The 23,088-nt window shown below is 35.2% G+C and overlaps 1 protein-coding gene across 4 annotated transcripts in view; it reads right to left on the bottom strand.

Moving 5' to 3' along the window:
- The window catches only part of SPINK5 (serine peptidase inhibitor Kazal type 5), a 69,597-nt gene that overhangs the window by 38,441 nt on the left and 8,068 nt on the right, over positions 1-23,088 (bottom strand). For 3 of the 4 annotated variants that reach the window (XM_073802672.1, XM_019924659.3, XM_073802671.1), the window contains 7 exons: positions 22,434-22,503; positions 11,449-11,576; positions 9,665-9,731; positions 6,056-6,183; positions 4,563-4,644; positions 2,308-2,435; positions 748-829 (listed from right to left, as the gene is read on the bottom strand). In XM_073802672.1, coding sequence (XP_073658773.1) covers positions 748-829; positions 2,308-2,435; positions 4,563-4,644; positions 6,056-6,183; positions 9,665-9,731; positions 11,449-11,576; positions 22,434-22,503 — 685 coding nt within the window. The remainder of the gene's footprint in view (positions 1-747; positions 830-2,307; positions 2,436-4,562; positions 4,645-6,055; positions 6,184-9,664; positions 9,732-11,448; positions 11,577-22,433; positions 22,504-23,088) is intronic. The other variant, XM_019924661.3, reaches the window with a different exon arrangement.

Genomic DNA, 23,088 nt, shown 5'->3' with positions numbered 1-23,088 from the left:
CTTTGAAGAGTAAATAGGATTTTCCTGGTTAAGAAATGGATTCAGAAATACACATTTTAGATTGCTAAAATAAGCTGAGAAGCACATGTCAGAAACTACATGGCCTATAGCAGAACATGAATTTCTGAATGACGGTAAGGAGCCAAATAAGAGAGTTAAGGAGATTGAAATGCATCCTTTAGTTGCTAATGAGTTATTTGTGCATTTTAAGAAGAGCAGTATTATGATCTAGTTAATATTTTGAAACTACTCCAGCTGTGTTAGGGAGGATGGTTGGATAAGAAAAAGAATAGAACTTAGAGGGAAGATTAGGAGACTTTCATCATCTAAAGAAGAAGTTAACGGTAACTTATATAAAGCCATGAAAATGAATATTGTAATATTTCAAAGGTAAAAACTATGTTTTCTGTGTGTGTACAATGTATTTTGAACCCAACTCAGATGTGAAATTTCAAAAATTCACATGTAGAAAATATACACTAAGTGTCTCAGGAAAGTGGTAAGCAAAAGCTAGCATAGTCTGTAAATGATGAAACTAGAACTAGAAATCATTTTTTTTCAGACTGCAAATAAGTTCTTTTTACTGTACAGAGTTAGTCTCCGAAGCAGCAAGAATTGATCCACTCCCATATCATTCATCTCAATGTCATCTCCAGATTGAAAGGTTAAGGTTTTCTGGGGATTTTTGCAGGGCAATATTCCAGCCTTTAGGCTCTTTGAAGTGTGTTCAAATTACAGTCTACTCACTGCATATGAGTCTACTCTTCCAGGTTCTCTTTTACTTCTTGCTTTTGCTTCAGCCTTTTTCTTTTCTTCAGCTTTTGCTTGGCTGAATTAGAAAAAACAAAACAAAACAAAACAAAAACAGGACAGATCCATAGGACCAAACACAGTCAATGGTTTCTCCACATTTCTGCATTGCTAATCTGTCCTCCCTCCTGAAGAAGGAGCAACTTTGCCCCTTTATCACTACATACTAATGAGAAGCAACAAAACAGCCTCCAGTATAAGATACCAGAACTTCTTCATAGTTTCTGCATAACACTGAAATAAAGATAGCGTTACTTGTGGATTTGGGAGACTTGCTTTCTGTAAATTACCTTTTTTGGCTGTGGTCAGAAAAGGAACATCATCAGTGTTCATCAAGGAGATATCAAAACTAGTACCGTGGGCTTCCCTGGTGGCGCAGTGGCTGGGGGTCCGCCTGCTGATGCAGGGGACGCGGGTTCGTGCCCCGGTCTGGGAAGATCCCACATGCCGCAGAGTGGCTAGGCCCGTGAGCCATGGCCGCTGAGCCTGCGCGTCCGGAGCCTGTGCTCCGCAATGGGAGAGGCCACAACAGTGAGAGGCCCCAACAGTGAGAGGCCCGCGTACCGCAAAAAAAAAAACAAAAAAAAACTAGTACTGCGGTGACATTACACCTGGAGCCTGAAAGTGGCCTTAATAAAGCACATTGACTGGTCCCCTTGTTTCACAGAGACAAGGTGAGGTGGTGAGGGCTTTGCTTATACTCTCAGGATATGACAACAACTAACCCAAATTTCTCCTCTCAAGTCTATGTTCTGTCTACCACGTCGTGTATGCCGTAGCTTTATTAATTCAGTTTACCTGTATTGCTTACTCATGGCTGTGTTATCTGTAAGAAAATGTAGGATGGGTGGAAAAATAATAATTTCCGTACATTGATAAACCAAATGAGCCAAATTTGCTTTGTACAATGGAATTGCATGGTATGTACAGTTAACTGATGGTATTTCAACCATACCTGGTTGTCAATCAAATTACAAAAGACCAAAGATTCTAAATGTAGTCAACTACTTAATCTGAACTCAATCAGATAAACTGAGTACAGTCCCAAATTTTGAAACCAAACTCAGTTATAACTTACTGAGAAATGTCACATTATATAAAGTAACATTTACTGTAATTTAATAAGAGTTCATGGTTGTTTCATGGGCAACTTCAATAATCAGTTTCTGCAGTAAGTGTTAACTTTGGGTCTTTGCCTCTCTGGAAGATGAGATGCCTATAAACTTGTACAACGGGTTCACAATATGAAGCTTCAGCAGTAGGGAGAATTTGATATTTGCATAAGTCAGGATGTTCCAGTGCTAAGAGAATGAGTGTCGGGGCTAACAGACATCTTGGCATAAATGCTCTAGGTACTTATTCCCAGCTCTATTACTTACATTCTCCATGTAATTTCCTGAACTCCCTTCCCAGTTTGCCCATCTATGAAACAAGCTGGTTCTATTAGATTACTGTAGGTTCCCTTTTCTCTTCGACATTCTAAAACTCTGTACTCACTAGAAGTCTTGACACATGGAACACAAGTTGCCATGCATTTTCCCATCTGGGCCACGAATAGGGTAATTTTCTTTGGTACAGAAAGGGATTCCATTCATTGCATGATCCTGATACTCACTGCAGAGTTTCTGAATAAAGAAAATAAGACAGTTTAGATATGGTTCTCTATAAACTTTAGATACTCTTTATCAAAGATATTGGAAAAGAGGAATTAAGGATAAAAAAATAAAACATTTAGGATGTATAATTGTCCAAAAGTTTTGTGGTATTTCTCTTCTTGTAAGATTCATCCATTTGGGGCTTCCCTGGTGGCGCAGTGGTTAAGAATCTGCCTGCCAATGCAGGGGACACGGGTTCGTGCCCCGGTCCGGGAAGATCCCACATGCCGTGGAGCAGCTAAGCCCATGAGCCACAACTACTGAGCCTGCGCTCTAGAGCCCACGAGCCACAGATACTGAGCCCACATGCTGCAACTACTGAAGCCCGCACGCCTAGAGCCCGTGCTCCACAACATGAGAAGCCACCACGATGAGAAGCCCGTGCACTGCAATGAAGAGTGGCCCCGGCTCGCTGCAGCTAGAGAAAGCCTGTGCGCAGCAACGAAGACCCAGTGCAGCCAAAAATAATTTAAAAAATAAATTAAGATTCATCCATTTAAGTGTTCAACAAATATATTAAGTTAAAGGGATTAAATATGAATGTGATTTAGTGCTTTTATGTCAAGTGAAAAGGATAAGGAATTGCAATATAAAAAGCTAAGGGATATGACACATGTCTAAATTAAGTATGCACTAGCATATAGGAAAGAATGATCCAAGGAAGTTCAGAGAAGAGCTTATATTTGAGTTGTATCTTTAGAATGTGCCTAGGAGAACAATGTGGCAAAAAAGTCCTCCAGGAGGAATTATGATATGCAAAGACACAGGCGTAAAAGAATATGTTATTTTGAGATAATCTATTACAGTCAGGAGTATAGTGGCTAAAGAATTAGCAGGACACAAAGAGGAAGGTTTGGGAACTCGTTAAAAGGAGACCTTGAAGAAAGTCAAAATCAGACTACTAAACTTTGAAAGGACTTTGGACTTTATTCTTAGGAAATGGAAAACAATATTTATAGCAGAGAAGGACCTAATCAAATCTTTGTTTTAGAAAGATTATCCAGTCGGATGTGTGGAGGGTTTAAGTGACTAAAGACTGAAGCTAGGTAAACTATAGAAGAGAAGGAAGGAAGGGAGGGAGGGAGAGAGGGAAAGAGGGAGGAGGGAAGGAAGGAAGGAAGGAGGGAAGAAGGAAGGAAGGGAGAAAGGGGGGAGGGAGGGAAGGAGGGAGGGAGGGAGGAAGGAAGGGAGAAAAAGAAAAGGAAGAGAGAAAGGAAGGAAGAAATTGAAAGTGAAAGATAGGATAGTTGAGGGACATTTAACAGCTAAAATTAAAAGGACTGTGTAACCTAGGACTGAAGGAAAGAAAGCAGTTGAAACAGGCCTTAGCAATTAAGATATAGTTACATGAAGGCAGAAGGTGGACTACGGGAATGAGCTATTTTATGAAACTGAACTACACTTCATAGAAGGTGGGATAACTCTAAGGAATAAGTAAAATAGGGTCTCTTTAATGGAGTGAAATGGTCCAAATACACTCTAGAATACCTGTAAACATTAGATTTTCATAATGCCATTGGTTCATGGAAGTATTTCCTACTCTGTGAAAACAACATGGAAGAATAATTGAATCTTGAAGATTGAGGAAGATGTTGGCTAGAAGTATAGAGAACAGGCAGGATGCTAATGTATCAATGCAAAAGAAAGCTATTAGGTATCTGTGCTAAGATGACAGCAGTGGAAAAAAGGGAGATGACTAGTTAAGAGGTGTTTTAAAAGTAGAATGTCGTATGATTTTAAAAGGATCATATTAAAATTTTACATTGCTATTGCTTTCAAAATGAAAACCCCAAAACAACTGTCACACATTTGAAGAATGTATATCAGCTTTGAATTCAGATAAGCCTTGATATATCACCTTCATTCAGGAGTGTAGAACTGTTTTTATTAATGTGCCTTAACTTCCTCCAAATAGAGCTGAAAATTGTAATGTCATAAGTATTCTAAATCTTATAAAATAGTAACTAAAAATTAGTCTCCAGAAACCCATTAGTAGTGGAGGAAAAATAAATAAATATTGAAAATGCATTCTAGAGTAAAGTACACACATGCACACCCTACAAAAGTCGTAACTGAATTGATCAAACTAATCCTCACCTCAGTTTCTCTTTTAACTTTTTCTTTAGCCTTTCTCAGGCGTTCATCTGCTTTATTTTTTTCTTCTGAAAAATGCTGTTTGCTGGAGGAAGAAACAAAAATAAGGAAGTGAATATAGATGTTTTGAATCTTCAAGCTACAAAATGGTCATTTAGATGCAAGTGGAAAAAAACAGCTAAGTGTTCCTGAGTTTTAGAACAAACATTTTCAAACCACCCTAAAGCCCCTTATGAAATTGAAATCTTCACCATTTCCCCAAAGAACCCCTTGCATTTTGCCTTTAAGTTTGCCATTTCCTTCCACTGTAACAATCTTTTTCTTTTCTTTTTTGTCATCTTCCCTTTTAAACCTTCCCAGCTTAAATTCTACCTTCTTTAAGAAGACATCCCATACCTCAAAGTGGAAATGAGTTCTACATCTTTCAGTGTGTTTTCATACTTGTATATTCTTCTCTTATAGGACAGTTTTCATTCTGTCTTGCAATGTGTGTGTGTGTGTGTGTGTGTGTGTGTGTGTGTGTGTGTGTGTGTGTACATCCAAGGATTATTTTTGCTATTAGCCTTAAGCTTCTTGAGAGCAGGGATCTTTGTCCATACATTCATTCATTCACTTATTTATTCAACATTTGGTTAGTAATTATTTTTCAGCAAGCATTGGAAAGCACTCTGGGCATATAGTTCAGTAGTTTACAATATAAACACATACCCTATCTTCTTAGAACTTACAGACCAGTAGAGAAGAGTGACAGTCAACAAATAGTACTAGAAATAATTATACAAATACCAACTATGATGACTAGTATAAAATAAAATTATCAAGTGTTATAAAGATTGAATTTAATTAGTGATTTTAGGAGATTTCATCCAAGGAAGGATAATCTTGAAATGCAAACCATAGAAGAGACATTAGCTGGCCAAAACAAGAACTGGCAGTCAGAAAGTGTAGGAAAGAGCTCATAGAGTTCAAAGATCTAAAAAAAAATGTGATGAGACCTTTCCTGAGCCATCTTTATAAGTGCCATAATTTATATGTTGTGGGATTTGCTCTTCCCCCAGGGTCAGATGTCCAAGATGAAAAGATAGAGTTAATCCAGTTCACATATGAACATGGATTTTTTTGTGGGCATCCCATCTATTCTGCCACAATGGGGTAATTACTGAAGGAAAAGAATCAAAGTCCTAGTGCCTGCTTTTAACCCTCATTCTGTACTATGACTAGCTCATAAAAAGGCCTACAAAGGTCATGGGAGAAAATGTAAACAAGTATTTTGTAATCCAGTCATCCTACTGGAAATTAGAATCCATTTGTATTAAAAAAGAAATGTATAGCATTAGAGCCTACTTATTAGGTGGTATTATGATTTGTAGAGGACATAAAACAGCTCAAAAATTCTCAACAACAAATATTCCCATGAACATTGTTCTTATTCATCATTTTAGTCACTCTCCACTTCACCTTTTGAGTAACTCCAAAGAAACCACATCTATACTTACAAAATTTCAGCACACAGGGCACATTTGTTGCCATGCATCCTGCCATCAGGGCCACGGACTGGCTCACTCTCCCGTGTACAAAAAAGTCTTCCATTCCTCACTTGGTTTTCATATTCCTTGCAGAAATCCTTTAAAAAGACAAGTAATTACATTTAGCACTTTTCTATTCTTTAATCTAGAAAATGTGCATCATGGATTTATAGTCAAAGAATGTCATATCTAGAAAGTGTTGGTGAACACACACAACGTATTAATGAGAAATAGTAATTACATTGTCAAATTACTCGGTACCTGTATATACTATGTCGTGTATTTATTAAAATGTAAAAGATCCTAGGAAAGAATAAGGCTGAGCAAATACTTTCTAAAATCAGATAGTTTTTGTTCACTTTCAAATCTATGGAAAAAGATAATAAATAAAAGATCTGTCATGAGGTTCCAACAAAGACATAACAAAACACAGCAGCCAAGACAAAATAAAAGTGTTGCCAATGAGCAGAATATAGAATCTGTAAGATGAGATACTTAAGAGCTACTTAATATGGAACAAGTCAAGAACAATTTTACTTAGTTTGCAAGGAAAAAGGAATAAGATGGTATCCAACAGCATTATGCTTACTCTATTTGTTTCCTCTGTGGATCTGTGGACCATTTTTATATATACTCTGCCACCTTTATCAATGTTCATTTCTAACACTGCAGGTGGAAACCTCAGGAGTGAACCTAATTTTCCTTCATTACCCACTTAGAAATGCAGACCATCAAGACTAATCTTTATTTAGAAAACCTAAAAATGTTGTGACTTCCTCCCAAAATTCAGAAGAGGTTTATACACACAAATTTCCTGATTGATGCTTGAATTCAGTATTTTCAAGTTTCTCTCTGTGTTTTGAAAATTCTATTTGATAAGGGCCATATATATGTGTGTGTGGGTATGTGTGTATACAAAAGTTATATTTAATTATATATGATAAATATATATATAAACTTTAAAACACTATACCAAAATACTACTTGATAGCATATATTACTATAATATAATCTATAAAAATGCTTCCTTCTCTGTGGCCTTTTTCAACTGTATGACCCTCATCTTCCCATTTCAGCTAAAAAAACGTGAGCATAAAGAGTATGGTTTATTCACTGCCGTATTATTTACAATAGCCAAGACGTGGAACAACCTAAGTGTTCATCAGTAGATGAATGGATAAAGAAGATGTGATATATACATATATACAATGTGTATGTATGGATGGATGGAATATTATTCAGTCATGAAAAAGAATGAAATCTTTCCATGTGACAGTATGGATGGGTTGTAAAGGGTATTATGCTAAGTGAAATAAGTGAGACAGAGAATGGTAATTACTGTATGACTTTCCTTATATGTGGAATCTAAAAAAACAAAACAAAGGAACAAATAAAACAGACTCATAGATACAGAGAACAAACTGGTGGTTGCCAGTGGGGAGGGGAGTGGGGTGGGGTAGGGGAAATAGGTGAAGGGGATTAAGAGGTACAGACTTCCCATTATAAAATAAATAAGTCATGGAGATGTAATGTACAGCAAAGGGAATATAGTCAATAATATTATAAGAACTTTGTATGGTGACAAATGGTATCTAGACTTATCATGGTGACTGTTTTGAAATGTATATATATATATATATATATATATACAAAATCAGTGTGATGTACACCTGAAACTAACATATTGCATATCAATTATACTTCAATTAAAAATTTTATTTTAAAAAAGAGTGTGGTTTGGAGTCAGAAGGGAAATTAAACTGTGGCTCTAACTCACTGGGAGACCATAGCAAAGTCACATCACCTTTGAGACTTCAGTCTCACTACCAACACAAAGGCAGTTTTCAGAATAGCTGCTCTTTAGGACCTTTTCTAGATCTAGTATTCTCTGATTTTAAAAAATATATAACTCACACTTCATTAGGACACTTTAAAAGAGAATCTAATGAGGAGATATTTGTCTTTAGAGGAGTAATGGGTGTGTTCCGAACTTCCTGGTTGTAACAATCTAGGAATACAGACGCAGAAGACAGTCACCTGATAATCACAGTGTGGTAATAAAATTGATGCTCAATGGTTCCCATAAAAGAAACAATGATAATTTCAGTTTATAAGTTGTGATTCATCCAAGGAGATTCTAAAGAAATGCTGCTGTGTGATCAACCCACTGACAGGTTAATTATGGGGCAAATATTGAGCCATCACAATAATGCAGTCCTGTTCAACATAATCATGTCAAATGACCCCACCAAAACAATGATCCCAGCCACAGACAAAAAGAAGGAAAAGTAGCTGAGGCATGATGAAAGACAAGGGAAAAGAAACTCCCTGTTTATGAAGTAATAAAATGTTGAATATCACAAGATGACCCAAAGTGTTATACTGAAATTTAACAACCACCACAACAAAATTGCTTTTCAAATCTCAGTGAGTGTTGAACACATTATGGATAATTATGAATGCTCTGTGTTTCTTAATTTAAATTCTGAATGCCCTATTTAGGGTGGGACATTTGTTTCATTGAATGGCATTATGAAGTGGAAGTTCAGCTCTTAAATACCAAAAATTGCACCTGTGTCTCCCCTTAGGAAAACATATGCCCTACAGTCCACAAAAATAGTATCTTTTTATTAGCACCAAAGGGTGCAGGACACAGAATCAGAATCCAACAGGAGGGTAAAATTGAGATCATTTACCCAACCTCCTTATTTTACTAATAATGAAAATTGAGACCTGGACAGAAGAGATGAGTTGCTCAGTTTCACACACCCAGAGAAGGACTAAAACTCAGGTGTTCTGACTTTTCAACAAAAGACTACTCATTACCAAAGTAGCTGCTATCACTTTCATTGAAAGTAGGGTTTAATAACCTTGGTGATTTAAGAAATCCAGGCTGTGTTATCTACAATGCATATTCAATTAACGAAAGGAATAATTTTTTATACTAGATTGAAAAACTAAATCATCGAATAATTTGAAAAACCTTAATTTTAAGGTTATTTTAAAAACAATATCAGTAATTGTTTGAGGTTTTTGTTTAATCAGAAGCATGACCTTTATAATTGCATCCCTCTCTGAACATAATAACCATAATGGAAAAATGAATAACTAATTTGCATCAGTGGGAATATACATAAAATACACCAGTGGATATACTGTTTAAAAGATTCTGGAATTATTTTCAAGTTAGTCCTGTCAAATTTATATTAAGTTGCTTTTTTAACTAATTTATTCAAAGCAAAAGTAATTTACACTAAGTCAAAGAGAAGTCTGGTGGAAACTAAGCAGAATTTAAGTTGCATAAACTTTGTCTTCTCTTGTTTTTTTTAAGCAAGCAGAGTATTTTGAGCTTTAGGTGGGAAATGCTATTTTAACTTTGAATCTAGTGATTAATATACTTAGGAATATTATACTAGGAATACTGTACTAGGAATTCAACTTGGGAAACTTTAAAATTAAGGAGAAAAGTTCAATGTAATAATGAAGAACAATGACATGATTGAATTACCTTAAAGGTTCAAGTATAAATTGTTAATATTTATGTCCACAAGAACCAAATTGTGTTGATGAGAAATTTACCTTTTCAGCAGTTCGTCGAATTCTGGTTTCACCTTCTCGCTTGGCATTTTCTTCAGCTTCTTTTAAGCTGTTAAGAAAGGAAAATAGTTGGTCGGTTTATGACTTTATCATATCTTCAGTGTCCAGTTCTGTGCTAAGCACTTCCATATCCTTTGCTCAACTTGCTCAACCCATCCACTTACATGAGACAAGCTTTGCCTGTCTTGAATGTTTGAGCCAGAAAATTGCCAAAGATAAGGATGGGTGTGAAACTGACTCACTGACAATCAATTAGAAGCCTTGTTCTGTAAAACTGGATGGGTGTGACTCCTTGATTGACACACAAGATTGTCAGGAAAACTTGCTCTAACAGGAAGAACCAAGAGCTTTAAAACAATGCTGTGACAAGGATGAAACCAAACTAAGCATTTGAAGTACATGTTGTCATCCACACCCTTATGTATAGCTTTTTTAAACCTTGTAAAGTACTTGTTTGCCTTCACGTAAAAGCACCCTTGTTAATAAAAGCTACATTGAACTGAGCTTCTAAGTCCTTTCAGATCTATTATCTAACTGCAGTTCAACTTGGAGATAGACAAGACTATCTTAGTTCTACAGAGGAAAAAACCAACCAGGAGTCAGGGAGGTCAGATTCTCTTTTTTAGCTAGCACATGGAAAGAAACACAGAATCATAGAATTAGGGCAGGTTTGAGCACTAAAAGTGCATGCCTCCTAGATAAGAAAGTGGAAATGAGGATGATTTCCTGTCTGGAAACCAGTTATAATAACTATTTTTAAACCTGAGAGGACATGCCCTTGAATTCCACACAGCATACTATAATTTTCAAAGACAGATGTGAAGTCCTTTAATCTGTTAAATCTTTCTCTCTCCTGATTTTAAAAATCCAGTGATATAAATAGAGCACTTTAAGGCTTGCTGACAAACGGATTAGAGAATCTATGCTTTAACAGTCAGAATATTAAAGACTCTGTGGATCTTACTCATATCTGTGTCTCAGTGCTCAGAGCAGTGTCAGGCACTGAGAGAAAGATTAACCCAACAGTTCTTCCCTTTCATAAAGTCCCACCTTTCATACAACTAATAAATCCAGCCACATGACATTATTTTAAATTAGACTGTCATCTTCAGTGAGAGTATCTATACATGCCTCAATGAAGCAGTACATGTCAAATGACTGACTTAGATTATTCCACGAGAGCACCTTTTAAATTTTGAAATATTATGCCTTATAAAACACTGTGCATTTTCAAGTCATTATAATTAAATAAATTAAATAACTAGCATAACCGCTTTATCTACTCCTTTTTTTTCTTTTCTTTTCTTTTTTTTTGCGGTACGCAGGCCTCTCACTGTTGTGGCCTCTCCCGTTGCAGAGCACAGGCTCCAGATGCACAGGCTCCGGATGCGCAGGCTCAGCGGCCATGGCTCACGGGCCCAGCCACTCCGCGGCACGTGGGATCTTCCCGGACTGGGGCAGAACCCATGTCCCCTGCATCGGCAGGCGGACTTTCAACCACTGCGCCACCAGGGAAGCCCTATCTACAGTGAGAGGCCCGCGTACCGCAAAAAAAAAAAAAAAAGAAAAGAAACTTTATCAGATAATATGAATTAAAAAGAGAAGAAGCCACTCTGGGAGCAAGGCCCATTTCACCTTATAAAGACAAAGGATAACATGCTTGAGGAAAAGGACTTTATCTCTCTGTGGAGTGGTTCTCAGGATAGCAACCAAGTACATTCTCATCAGGTCCACCTGCTGGCCAGCTTGGGGGTGATGATACTTACAATAGCTCAGCACACATCACACACTTATTGACATGTGTCTTTCCATCAAGACCAAGAACTGGTTCATTTTCCCTTGTGCATCCAAGTCTTCCATCCTTCACATAAGGCCGAAAATCACTACATATATCCTGAAGAACAGGGAAAGAAACTTCACATTTACCATCCGGATGGTAATGCTTACAACACCATTTTCAGAAATTTTATAGAGCCCAGTGCCCCTCTGCCTAGTGCACACTAGCTACCTAGAGCAATGCCAGTCATGTAAAAGTAGGTCAGTAAGTACTGTATAATTCACATGGTTAACTATAGAACTCGTTTACTTGTTTATTCATTTATTAGTAAACGTGGATAACCTATGACGTGTTAGAACAAAGGTAGAACACAATCCTTGCCCTCAACTTGCTCACAATCTACTGGGTGATACAAAGAGACATTTAAAATACAACGTGCTACAGAGAACTGTATTCAATATCCTATGATAAACCATAATGGAAAAGAATATTTAAAAAAAAGAATGTATATCTATAACAATCACTTTGCTGTACAGCAGTAATGAGCACAACATTATAAATCAACTATACTTCAATAAAAGAGAGAGTTACAAAAGATAAAACAATGTTACCTTCTCACTGTTTTTCTTTAATTATGGAAAATGTGGCTTTTTATATAAATAGGTTATTTATGTTAACATGTAAGGGGTTTATTGTAATTTAAAATGAAAAATAAACATATTTTTCAAGTTCTCAGTTTTTACTCCTGATACAATAAATATCTATAGATATAACTCACATAAACAAAGCTCCTTGGGGTCCTCAATAATTTTTAAGGGTTTAAATGAGTCCTAAGACAAAAAACATTGAAAACCACTATCCTAGAGTAATCCTACTTTCCAGGGATAAATGTATTTGTGATTTTTTAGGTATCTCCCTTTTTTCCCTAAGCATATAAAAGCAAAAGCATATTTACACACATATATTTATCTTTTTCTCATAAAAATAATGCTATACAGCTAAAAAAAATACAATGTGCTAATATCCTAGGATAAACCATAATGGAAAAGAATATAAAGAAGAATGTGTGTGTGTATGTATAACTGAATCACTTTGCTGTACAGCAGAAATTAACACAACATTATAAATCAACTATACTTCAATTAAAAAAGACAAAAAATATAGTTTAAATACATCTAAAGAAAAAAATACAATGTGCTAAATGTCTTGATGGGGGTAACCTCACTCACTTCCCCTATTATCACAGGCCCACAGAATTTTAGCATAGAAAGAAGGTGTTAGCCCAACTGAAACGTTATTTGGCAACTCATCATTGTGACATAAGCCAGATATTCTGATTCAGAGTTAACTTGAACTTAATTTCTATCTAAAACCAAAGAATATGGTTCAGAACTTAATTTCTATCTAAAACCAAAGAACATTGCAAAACAAATTTTTTGATGTCATTATTGTCATAACAAAAATGTCTTTATTATAGATTTGGAAAACTTAGGATATGGACCTGTGACTTAGTATGGCACACAATATCAAGAATAAAGTAGGACAGACACAAATGTAAAATAAATTTTTGAGCCAGAAGATTACACTGAGGAACTCTCCTAGAAGACAATTAAAAAGGAAAAAATTTAAACTAGAAAAGAAAATCTATGAAACATACCCCACTCTTCATGTCATATATTTAGGAAGAAGTTAAAAATAGAGTGAAAACAGGTTAAGTCATGGCCATATGTGCTACCCCATTCACTTGGTTGTTCATTTATTCCTCAAAACCCATTACCCATTTACTAGGCTCTAGGCATTCCACTAGACTGTGACACAGCAAAAAAAGAGAAAAGGAATATGTACTCTAACGGATTTACATTCGTTAAATAGGGGAAGAGATAGACAGTAAATACAAAAACTTTAAATTATAACAAGTGCTATGAAAAATAAACTGCATGATATGATAGCACCCAGAATAGGGGCTATTTTAAATATAGTGTCAAGAAAGATCTTTCTGCAAAGGTAACATTTGAGGTGAGATGGCATTAATGAGGAGGAGCCGGGCATTAAAGACTTGTGGAAAGAACATTCCAGACATGGAGAACTGCAGTTGCAAAAGATTTGTGATAGGAACTAGATTCTCCTGTTTAAGGGGCAGAAAGAATAGAAGTGTGTTTGGAGCATAAGGAAAAAGCAGGAGCGTAAGGAAAAGCTGCTGATTTTCTCTCAAAAATCATTTCTGGAGAAATTGCAGAAGCATGGGGATAGGGATCCAAGCAATCAACTTGGGGCCATCACTCCTCTCCCGCTTCACCAGTGAAACCAACAGCAGCCTACTAGGTCACAGATGTTGGCAGGGTGATGGACAGATCAAAAGCCCAGCTGGGAGGTGATGAAAACAGGTGTAAGCGTTTACCACTCCACCTCCTCCTCCTCCAAACCCCAAGGGCTGGTGGATCACAGCCTACAGTGAACAATTCTTCCTGATGCTGACAATTTCTGAGAGCTTACAGATGGATTCTTGACATGGTGAAGTGGCAGCAAACTGGAGTTAACACTGGTTCTAGAACCTTCAGCTCTGAGTCTTATCCTTTGTCCTCTCCTGACACTTACCAGGCGAGGCAGAGGCTGAAGCTTGGCTTCAGTATTTTCTAACTCACCTTAGCAGAAAAAAATTTACTACAGAAAAATTAAAAAGCCCACAAATATTATAATAGGATAAGAAAAGATACAAGGCAAAAGTGAATAAGAAGAGAGCAGAAGCAAAAATATTAATATATAGAATTCAGTCCCAAATGCATCATAAGTAACAAAGAAGGACATTACATAAAGTAAAAGGAAGAAAAGAACAAGAAGGTATAATAATCATGAGCATACATTCAATAATACAGGCTCTAAATATGTCAAGTGATAACCAATATAATTAAATAAATCAATAACTGGTGTTAGAGTTTTTAGCACACACTTCTCAGAAGCTGATATATCAAAGGAAAAAATTAAGGTACTTAAGTCATTAGATTTTAATAGAAAACTACATCCAAGAAACAGAAAATAAACCTTTTTTCAGAAGATATAAAACATTTATAAAAGTAGAATATTTATCAGGCCACAAAGAAAGTCTTAGGAAATTCCAAAGGATCAGTGTCATATGGCCCATGTTCTTTGACCACAATTCAATAAACAAGTTAATTTAAAATGGAAAAAAAGTACCACATATTTGTAAATCAAATAATGTGTTACTAAATAAATTTGGGAGGGAGGAAAGTTAAGAAATATTTGGCAAAGAATGACAAATGAAAACACTTCAAGTACAAATCTGAGACAGATGAACACTGATACCTTCAAATACACTTGTCATGAAATTTAGAAAGTTAAAATTTAAAGACTAAGTATTGCTCAATTCACTGTAAAATGAGCAGCAGAGCAAATAGGAATGAATAACATAAAGAACAGAAACTACAGAGAAAATTAATAAAAAAGCTAATGTTATAGTTTTCTAGTACAACTGATAAAAAGAAAGAGAAGATGACAATTTAAAAATATATATAGTGATATTGGAAATAACTGAACATTAAGAAATAATACAATGAAAGCATATTGTGAGTATCCATATGCTAATGCATTTGAAAACCAAAATGGAGACATGGCTACAAAAAAAGTAGAAAATACCTCCGCTGGTGTCCTAAGCAGGAGGAAAGTTGAACGTATCAATAAGTATATTAACTAATTGATATACTGGTCTGAGATATTCTCTCCCCAAAATGCCCCATTTCTAATAGACTTAAAATACATTTTTCTAAATCTTTGAATTTAAGGAGTATGTACTGGAGACATAGTTGGGGTTTTTTTTTTTTTAGCATATAATAGTCTCAGCCTTTTGATTGGGATGTTAAAACCATTTACATTTAATATAATTATCGATAGGATTGTATTTACATATGCTATGTTTCTATTTGTTTTTAATATACTCTTGTTCTTTTTACTTCTCTATTCTTCCACTATTGCCTTCTTTTTGGGTTAAATATTACTAGTGCGTCTTTTTTATTCTCCTGCTGATTTTATGCATTTATTATACATGTCATTTTCTGATCGGTTACTCTAGTGATTACAATAAGCATCCTAATTTATCACAATCTACTACCAATTAATACTTAATTCTAGTAAAATATAGAAACTTGGCCCCAATTGTAGCTCTATTTTCTCTGTCTCCTTTCGTACTGTAACTATCATACATGTTATATTTGTACACCCAATAAAACAGCATTATAATCATTGCTATATACAATATTATATCTTTAAAAGAAGCTAGGTGAAAATAAGGGACATATATTTATAGAGTACTTCATATTAACCCCTATATTTACCATTTCTGGTGCTTTTTATTTCTTTTTCTAATTTCAAGTTACCATCTGGTGGTCATTCCTTTAAAGAACTTTATTATTACTTATAAGACAGATCTGTTAGCAACAAATTCTCTCAGATTTCATTGATATGGGAATATCTTCATTTTGCCTTAATTTTATAGGGTAATTTTTGTGGATATAGAATATTGGTTAACATTTTTTTTCTTTCAGCCCTTTGAGCATCTCTTTCCATTGCCTTCTGACCTTCATTATTTTAAATGAGAAGCCAGTCATATATAATGGGTTATTTTTCTTTTGCTACTTTTAAAACTTTCTCTTGATCTCAACATTTTGATCATAATGAGCCCAAGTGTAGATCTCTTTGATTTGTTCCATTTAGAGTTTGTTGAAATTCTTGAATATAAAGATTCATTCTTTCATCAAATTTGATACATTTTAGGCTGTTATTCGTTCAAATAATTTTTCTATCCAGTCTCTGTCTTCTATTTCTGGCATTCCTATTTCACATATACTGGCATTCTTGATGTCTCAAGGACTCTGCGACTCTGTGCAATTTTTGTCAATATTTTTTCCTTCTGTACTTCTTTTGTTAAACTTTATTAATCTTTCTTCAAGTTTACTAATTCTTCTTTTACTATACAATCTCAAAGCTGCTTTTGAGCCTTTCTACTGAATTTTTAAAACTTGAGTTATTGTGCCCTTCATCTCCAGAATTTTCATTTGGTTATATATATACATACATATATATGTGTGTATATATATATATATATACACATATACAAGTGTATATGAGGGTGTTATATATAACTTTTCACTGAAAATCTCTATTCATTGTTATTACGTTTTCCTTTAACTCTTCAAATATTGTTTTCTTTAGTGTTGGACACCTTATAAATAGCTTCTTTAAGTCTCTGTCTGTCAAACTAACATCTGGAACCACTCAGACAGTTTCCATTAACATTTTTTCATGCCAACTATGGTTCATATATTCTATTTACTTTGCCTATTTCATAATTTTTGTTGAAAACTGGACATTATGGATAATATAGTTTAGCAACTCAATTTATTCCAAAGATGATTTTCGCTGTTTTATTGTTTGCTTCTTTGGTTGAGCTAAATCTCTGATCTCTTGCTCTCCCATAGTGTGCAGCTGTTGATGTGTATGCTAAGAAAATGTTTATTCAGTCATACCTTTGTATTCATTGGGGGAGTGGTTCCAAGACCCCCATGGATACCAAAATCCATAGATACTAAAGTCCCTTATATAAACTATGCACATCCTCCTGTATACTTTAAATTATCTCTAGATTACTTACAATACCTAACACAATTTAAGTGCTATGTAAATAGTTGTAAGTACAATATAAATACTATGTAAATAGTGGCCAGCATGGGGCAAATTCAAGATTTGCTTTTTGGAACTTTCTGGAGTTTGTTTGTTTTTAATATTTTTGGTCTGTGATTGCCTGAATCCATGAATGTGGAACCCACAGACATGGAGGGATGACTGTAGTTTTTTGGTTTTTTTAAGCCTGACTTTTTAGGTTTTTTCTCCCTGGATCTGTGTAACTTAGCAGTAGGCCAATGATTAGACAGAGTTTATGCTCAAGCTAGTAAGGTGTCTATCCTCCACAGATGGACCTGTGTATGTAGGAGAGGGTATTCAAATTTCAGGCTACTTTTACGTCTACCCTAGCATTTGCTTTCCACTGGGATTTTCTTGTGTCTTCTAAGTGCTTGCACACATCCCTATGATTGTCCAGGACTTTATGAATTGCTTAGTCCCTTTTTGTCTCTGCTGCCCTGTTATGAAGACATAGCCAGAAATATGCTTACTGCTATAACCTAAGATCATTCTCCTTACTGGAATAACCAAAAATATCTCTGGATATGTCAGTTGCCCACTACTCAAAATTAAATAAACCCCTTTCAACATTTGCAGTGCAGTTGCTGATCCACACAGCCTGCTCTGTTTTGGTAGACCCTCCATATCAACCAAGCCATGGGAGTGAGATGGGACTATCATTAAGCAAGAACATCATAGAATCCCATTGCTCTTACCCAGAGTTCAACAGTTTTTCAAGCATAACTGATTGTCAGATTAACATAGGCTGCTGGTCAATTTCCAGAATGCTAAAATGGTTGTTTTACTCAATTTTGTGTAGCCTTATAGTTGTTCTTTGGGGAGGGAATTAGCTGACCTCCTTATTCAGCAATAGTCTGAAGTGCCACCCCCTCAGGGTAATTTTATATTGATTCCCAAACCAGATAAGAATAATTAGCAAGGGGAAAGTATAGACTCATTTTACTTACAAAAATAGTTTCAAATTTTCTAAATAATAACTATGCAAATTCAACAGTGTATTAAAAAATGCATTACGATTATGATTTACCCTAAGAAAATAATAATGATTTAACATTTAGCATGGTTATCAAAAAATGTATTATGTTAATAGAGTGAAAGAGAAAAATTGTAAAATTATTTCAATAGTTGCAGAGAAGGCATGTGATAATGATCAAAACATATTCAGAAGAATAAAAACAGAAAGGAACTTCTAAACTTACTAAAGTTTATAGAAAAACACCTATGGTAAACAATATACTTAATGGAGAAACTTTGGCTATATTGCATTTAATATAGGCAGAGAAAGGGCAGATTGAAGTCCATTATCATTGCTACTGTTGAACTACTGTATTGAACTCTAGATCCTCACCAATGATATAAGGAAAGAAAAAGAAAGAAGTGACAAGATTGAAAAGGAAGTTATAAAGCTTCTATTATTTGCAGATGATGTGATCAACTTACAAGAAAGACAACAGAATTAAAAGATAAATTATAAGAATTAACAAGATATCATAAAGGTTTTTAACAGAAGATAAACCTATAGAAATCAATAGAATTTGTCTATGCCAACAATAATCAGATATAAATACCATAAACAACAAAATACCACTCAAAAGAGCAATAAAATTACAAATTTTCTAGGTATTGGCAAAAAATACCTGTGGAGAATATTTTATAGATTTCATAAGATACACAAAAGTTATATGAATTAATAAGATATTCTATGCCTTTGACTTGGGCAAGTTACTATTGTAAAAAGTCAATTTTACCCAAATTAATTTATAAATTCTCTGTAGCCTTTACCACATTGAGTTCTCAAACTCAAGTTGGATTTTTAATAAACTTAGTAAATTTTTTATTTCAAATATATATGTGGAAAAATATATATCTGTGCATAGGTAAGTCAACTTTGAAAAAGTGAGATAAGAAAGGGGACTTGTCTTATTAGTTATTAAAGAAATGAACAATATGAACAAAAAAGGGAACTTAGAAACACATACACACCTATGAATTTAATATCCTACAAAGTTGGCAACTGAAATCAATGAGAAACACTGAATGAATGAATTGATCAATTAAAAAACAAAAGTTTCTACATAGGCCAAAGATGTTAGTGATTAGAAATTATGGAGGATTTCAGAAAACTTGGGTGGTAGGAATGGAAATCATGAAAAGGAGTCAAATTGGAATATACGTTGGATGCAAAACCAAGACTTGTTGATGGATTGCATATCAGAGTCATAAGGTTAAAGGATGACATACATAGTAATGAAGAATAAATTGATGATGCAAGAGAGAGAGGATGTCTATAGGAGGAAACTTCTTGAACAAAGCATCTTATTCTGAGAGTAAGAAGCAGGGTTAATTTTCTTTTTATTAACATCTTTATTAGAGTATAATTGCTTTACAGTGGTGTGTTGGTTTCTGCTTTACAACAGTGAATCAGCTATACATATACATATATACCCATATCTCCTTCCTCTTGAGTCTCCCTCCCACCTTCCCTATCCCACCCCTCTAGGTGGTCAGAAAGCACTGAGCTGATCTCCCTGTGCTATGCGGCTGCTTCCCACTAGCTATCTATTTTACATTTGGTAGTATATATAAGTCCATGCCACTCTCTCACTTCATCCCAGCTTACCCTTCCCCCTCCCTGTGTCCACAAGTCCATTCTCTACCTCTGCATCTTTATTCCTGTTCTGCCCCTAGGTTCATCAGAACCAATTTTTTCTTAGATTCCATACATATGTGTCAGCATACGGTATTTGTTTTTCTCTTTCTGACTTACTTCACTCTGTATGACAGACTCTAGGTCCATCCACCTCACTACAAATAACTCAATTTCGTTTCTTTTTATGGCTGAGTAATATTCCATTGTATATATATGCCACATCTTCTTTATCCATTCAGCTGTCAATGGACACTTAGGTTGCTTCCATGTCCTGGCTATTGTAAAGAGAGCTGCAATGAACACTGTGGTACATGACTCTTCTTGAATTATGGCTTTCTCAGGGTATATGCCCAGTAGTGGGATTGCTGGGTCGTATGGTAGTTCTATTTTTAGTTTTTTAAGGAAATGCCATACTGTTCTCCATAGTGGCTGTATCAATTTACATTCCTACCAACAGTGCAAGAGGATACAAGACGAAAAGACAACCCTCAGAATGGGAGAAAGTATTTGCAAATGAAGCAACTGACAAAGGATTAATTTCCAAAATTTACAAGCAGTTCATGCAGCTTAATATCTAAAAAACAAACAACCCAATCCAAAAATGGGCAGAAGACCAAATAGACATTTCTCCAAAGAAGATGTACAGATTGCCAACACACACATGAAAGAATGTTCAGCATCACTAATCATTAGAGGAATGCAAATCAAAACTACAATGAGAAAAAAAAAAAAAACTACAATGAGGTATCACCTCACACCAGTCAGAATGGCCATAATCAAAAAATCTACAAACAATAAATGCTGGAGAGGGTGTGGAGAAAAGCGTTAATTTTTGATGGGAAAAATCTAAGCAGAGAAAGTAGATTGTTTTCTTTTACAGTTAAGAGGAAAATAACAACAATAAAAATATACTATAATTGCATTAATCTATTCACACACAGACAAGTAAACATCTAGACAGAAATTACTTGAAGGCAAACAGCTAAATATTAACTGCCTTAATTTATAAGTAAATAATTTCCTAGGTAGCAAAACATGTAACCATAGGAACTTTATCTAGAGGTCAAAATTATAATTCAGGCATAAAATGGTAACAGAGAAGTATAATGTCTTAATATTCTATCATTTTATTTCTTAAAAATCCTATTTCATTAAAATTCAGTAAATGTGTGTCTACATATGAAAACGTACCACTAGTAATGTTTTAAAACGGTAGGTTTAAGAATGGTGTGTGTGTGTGTATGTATTGGGGGGATTTTTGTTTGTCACTTTCTTGTATTTTATATTTTTAAACACCAATGATATATCAGTTTTTCATGAAGAAAAAAGAGGAGGAGGAAGAGAATGGATTTTATAGCATAAGCCTCTCTCTAAATGTCACAAAGAAAGGCAGATTTGAAAAGTATCAGTAAAGTTTTCTGACGCTCACAGATTTGGGGGAACATAGAAGCAGCTCCCTTTTGCTCAAAGAGTTTGTAGTTATTGACCAATTGTGTGGTGACTATGTTATTGTTTTAAAAGTGAGACTGGTTGAGCCCGGGCAAAGATTTGGTTGACTCGGTCTACTGCGGAGGCTGAGGTGCTCAGACAGTCCTGAGTAACACTGACAAGGAGAATGGTAGCTTGGTTAGACCAGGGATATTCATGTAATTTGGGTGTGCCTTCCCTGACTGATCATTTTAGTTATGTGTCAGAGGCAGGAGAGGAGGAAGAGAAAGAAGATATTGGAGAAGAAGCTACATAGGAGACCTGGAATAATATGAGTAGTTGTCAGAATACCTGGCAATAGCCCCAGCTTTGTCAATAACTTATTGTAAGACATCGTAGACAGAGAGTTCAACAAGTCTGGGCCTATAACTTTTATTTTTTTGTATAAATAAGAATTTTTGTATAATAAAAAATTATTTATAAAGGGAAATGGTTATGTGTTGGGTTGCATCTGTATAGTTTCTTTCATTTTATTTAATTAAAAATTTTTTTTACCACAGAACAGTTTTCTCCAACAAATATTAGCCTGAATCCCAATTTGCAAAACAGATATAAATAAGCAAGTCTACTTGAATTAGGAGAAATCTCCAAGTATTAGAAAATATGTTCAGTCAGAAGAGAAAGAGGAAAAGAGAAAGGAAATAAAATGAGTCAAATGTCTGCTAACACATGTTAAACATTGTAGCTGGCTTTTAAAAGTTAGTTTCTCATTTGATCCACATTCCATTTCACAGGTGAAAAAACTGAGACCCAGGTATACATAAATTGTCCAAATTCTGAGACTTGAACTTAAGTTCTACAGTCCCGTGAATTCTCTTGTTGGAGCTAAGACAGGACAGTAGAAATGAGAAACGGCCGTGGAAGGCAGACATCACACTGGCTTACACCACCTCTTAGCATCTGTCAGTGCCCCAGATGTTTTCAGAGAGTTGGGTCATGGGTTGGACCTATGGACAAGCTGTACCAGATATTTAGCCTACCCCTGGACTACGCCATGTTCCCTCCCTTCTAAGTAGCTGGCCTCACAACAGGTATGACCTAGTAATTAAGAAATAAAGAGATCTGAATAGAGTTGAACATAATCTCTAAAGCAAATATGACAAGTTGACTCCAAATAGTCTCACCTTTGCTGGGGCAGTAGCCCTGGCTCTTGCTAAATGCCTGGCCCTTCTCTGGGATTTTGCTTCTTTTTCTCTGGAAGATAGCAAAGAACAGAATAGCTCAGATATGCTTGACCAATTTTAGGTCTAACATCATACATGGTAAACTTAATTTTGGCTATTCTTCTCAGCTTAATCTAGCTTGTCAGAAGTGGAGGTATGTCTGGAAATAACCACAGGTACTGTAAATCTCTCCTCAGGGCTGAAATATATCTCAAATGTGGTTCTATTAAAGGCAAGAATCTTTACTGTTAACTGTATAACTGATTACCCACCTTAAATACTTCCATCATCCAGGTGGTCACCAACTCTAAAAGCCATTTATATCATTTTTGGAATGCTCTCTTTGAAAGACCATATTCAGATTGATCCAAAATCTACCCACCTGTCCTGGTCTGAGGTTCCAATCTCTAAGGACCCACAGAGCAAATTCAGCAATTTAAAGATAACTTTAATGCCTCATACAGTCTCCTCCTTTCCAGGTTAAGAAGCCAAGTTTATCCCAATATAATTTACATAAGTAATAAAGATAATAATTGCGTGAGTGACCTCAAAGTGATAAATAACCCGCCTTGTATGTCTAAAGGCATTTAATTTTTATTTTAAATTATTTTTCAAT

This window comes from Tursiops truncatus, chromosome 3 (assembly GCF_011762595.2).
Source record: "Tursiops truncatus isolate mTurTru1 chromosome 3, mTurTru1.mat.Y, whole genome shotgun sequence".
Taxonomy (NCBI): domain Eukaryota; kingdom Metazoa; phylum Chordata; class Mammalia; order Artiodactyla; family Delphinidae; genus Tursiops; species Tursiops truncatus.
The sequence above is the reverse complement of the archived record's forward strand: the minus strand, read 5'-3'. Positions and strand labels throughout refer to the sequence as shown.